The sequence below is a fragment of the Propithecus coquereli genome, unplaced genomic scaffold (genome assembly GCF_000956105.1).
Source record: "Propithecus coquereli isolate 6110/MARCELLA unplaced genomic scaffold, Pcoq_1.0 Scaffold101, whole genome shotgun sequence".
Classification (NCBI taxonomy): domain Eukaryota; kingdom Metazoa; phylum Chordata; class Mammalia; order Primates; family Indriidae; genus Propithecus; species Propithecus coquereli.
Window position 1 is genome coordinate 523,635 of NW_012133970.1, and position 3,316 is coordinate 526,950.

Below are 3,316 nucleotides of genomic sequence, written 5' to 3' on the forward strand. Positions count from 1 at the left end.
GACCCGGTGGATGAGGAGGTGCTGATGTCGCTGGTGGTGGAACTGGGACTGGACCGAGCCGATGAGCTTCCGGAGCTGTGGCTGGGGCAGAATGAGTTTGACTTCACTGCTGACTTTCCATCTGGCTGCTGATGCTGGTGTCCGTAAAGATGGAGGAATAAAGCCACCAATTCTGTTGTAAATAAAAATAAAAGTTACTTACAAGGAGCTGGGCCAACTAGAGGTGTTCTTCACTGAGATCTAAAGGTGTGTAGTGTGGTCTGATGTCCTTTTAGCAATTCTGAGGCCCAGGGTGGGGTTGCAGGTAGCTATAGGGAAGGGGCTAAATGGGAGGGGAGGAGGGGGGAGGGGTGGAACGCGCTGTTCGCTGTTCACCGAATTACCGCTGCCTCCACCACTCCTGTTACCTCCTCAGGAATCCAAGTACCTAGCCTTATCGCCCCAAGACCCCAGGAACCCTGTTCTACTCAGGGTTGAATACAGTGGCTGGTTGCAGGCATTCTTGGAAGAGAAACTGATGTAGATCCTTCTGCCACCTTGTCACTTGTACATCCAAGACACATCCCTGGCTACACGGTACACACTTCACCAACTCTAAAAGCCACCCCCACCCACTCTAACCCCAAGTTTTGCCTATGTGGAATAGGACCTAAGGGTCTTAAGACCTGGGAGCTCAGATTTCTCTGGAAAATTGCAAAAGCTATAGATTCCCATCATTGAAGTGGGTTTCAAGGTGCCTTCTTCAAGCCGCTCACACAGCTATTCAGCCCTCTTTAGCCTGGGGCACTCAGAAGCTCAGAGTGTCCCTTAACTCCTACCTCCCTGGTCCCCCCTGTTTCTTTAAGCTGGCCTCTCAAGCTTAGAGAAACAGATCAGGACTGGGCTTGGCAGGTTCAGTGTTTGGAGATACATCCCTTTGATTCACTGCTGAGGAGGCAGTGGCAATGCACTGGATCTTGGCCTTGTAGGGCCCTGATAAAGCCCTGTCCTCATGTCACAGCCCGGTGGCCTGGAGACTCCTCGTCCACATTGCAGACCCTTGGAGACTTTCTTCCTTGAACACTGAAAACTACTCATCAGGGCCCCTCAGGACCAGTGTCAAGCCTGCTCTACAGGGAACACTTTCAAAAGAGGCCAACTAGCAAAGGTGCTTCATTGGATTTGGCCCTCCCTAAATACCTGCTCTTGGCCAATCACTTTGCTAGACACTGGGAGCATGAATCGGACCATATTTGCACCTTTGAGGGGGTTCCCCATCTCGGGGAGAAATAGGCACAAACAAATCACAACAAAACAGTATTTCCTAAAACACGGAGGGGGAGGTGCTGTTCCATCCCGGAAAAAGAAACAGCTCCATCTGCCTGGGAAGTCTGGGGAAAACTTCCTGGAGTTGAACTGCTTCATTTGTTTGTTTTTATACCTCACAGGTAATAAATAGATGATACAGTCTCCTTGTAAAAAGTAGAAACTTTATTCGATAAGCCTAAAGTACCCTTTGACCAACTCTCTCCCTCAATCCTGATTGCCTCTGGTCCAACACAGAGGCAGCAACTGTCTATCTGCTTGTGATGTGTCCTTGCTGGCTTTGCTGTGCCTTTACATAAAGACATATCTACCTGCAGAAAGAACTGGGTTTTAAAGTAAGACTTGAGTCAACCAAGGGAAGAATGAGTGAGGGGAACGGCTGTTACACAGGTGCAGGCTCGCGAAAGGGGCCACCGGCTAAAACCCAGGAGTCGAGCATGCAGGCAGGTGGAGGGAGAGGGAGGGGATGAGGCTGGAGAGGGTGCAAGAGGCAGAGCAGACAGCCTTCCGGGAGCATGCCGCTGTCCTCAGTGCCCCAGTCCTGCGGCTCAGGGAAAATCTCTGAAGGTTTTAGGAAAGCAAATAATCAACCAGCTTTGATTTTTAGGATGATTCCACTAAAAGTGGATAGAGTCGTCTAAGGCTGGAAACGGGAAGACATGGGGTTTTAGGGGACTGGCGGGGCAGGAGTAGGAAAATGGAGAGGGAAGAAAGGAAGCCTGGGAGAAGGTGGGGAGAGGAGGGCGGGCTCGAGGGCCTGGAGTCCGCGAGGAGAAAAACAGAAGAACAGGATTGGGGGAGGCAGGAAGGGAAGGGGAAGGAGGGGAGCTGTGGTCAGCCGGTGGGTCTCAGAATCCACACAGCTTGGAGTGACACAAGGACAGCGTGTGGGCACAGGGGTGGGGTGTGAAGCAGAGTGGCAGAATGTGGAAGGAGCCGAACCCTAAAAGGCTGGAGGGTCTCGGGGTCCCTCCCCTGCTGTGGCCTTCAAAAAACATCATCGTGGGCCGGGCGCGGTGTCTCCCGCCTGTAATCCTAGCACTCTGGGAGGCCGAGGCGGGCGGATTGTTTGAGCTCAGGAGTTCGAGACCAGCCTGAGCAAGAGCGAGACCCCGTCTCTGCTAAAAACAAAAAAAAATTGAAAGAAATTATCTGGACAACTGAAAATATATAGAAAAAATTAGCCGGGCATGGTGGCGCATGCCTGTAGTCCCAGCTACTCGGGAGGCTGAGGCAGAAGGATCGCTTGAGCCCAGGAGTTTGAGGTTGCTGTGAGCTAGGCTGATGCCACGGCACTCTAGCTCGGGCAACAGAGTGAGACTCTGTCTCAAAAAAAAAAAAAAAAGAAAAAGAAAGAAAACATACTTCAAACATAGCGACATATGTAGGTTGAAAGTACAAAGATGGAAAAAAGATATATCATACAAACATCAATTTTTAAAAAGCAACAGTGGCTATATTAATATCAGTTAAAGTAGACTTCAGAGCAAAGAAAATTAGTAGGGGAAAAAAGGGACATTCTATAATGTTAAAAGGATAAATCTACTAAAAAGACATAGCAATCCTAAATATGTATGCATCAAACAACAGAGCTTCAAAATACATGAAGCAAAAACTGAGAGAGCGGAACAGCAAAATAGATAGATCCACAATTAGAGGTGGAGAGTTCAACACCCTCTCTCAACAATTGATAGAACAACTAAACAAATTCAACAAGGATATAGAAGAACTCAACAATGCCATCAACCAAGAGGATCTAATTGACATTCATAGAACATTTCATCCAGCATCAGAAGAATACATATTCTTTTCAAGTGTTCATTGAACATTGACCAAGATAGATCATATCCTGGGTCATAAAACAAACTTTAATACATTTAAAAGAAGTGAAATTATGCAAAGTGTGTTCTCTGGCTATAATGGAATCAATTCAGAAATAAATAACATAAGATAACAGGAAAAATCTCCAAACACTTGGAAACTGAACAACATACTTCTAAATAATCCATAA

General features: G+C 47.6%; 1 protein-coding gene across 1 annotated transcript in view; it reads left to right on the top strand.

Moving 5' to 3' along the window:
- The window catches only part of CITED1 (Cbp/p300-interacting transactivator, with Glu/Asp-rich carboxy-terminal domain, 1), a 10,293-nt gene extending 10,089 nt beyond the window's left edge, over positions 1-204 (top strand). Inside the window, exon 6 of the mRNA XM_012643252.1 lies at positions 1-204. This exon is cut by the window's left edge and continues 1 nt beyond it. Coding sequence (XP_012498706.1) covers positions 1-132 — 132 coding nt within the window. The 3' untranslated portion in view covers positions 133-204.
- The last annotated feature ends 3,112 nt before the right edge of the window (positions 205-3,316 follow it).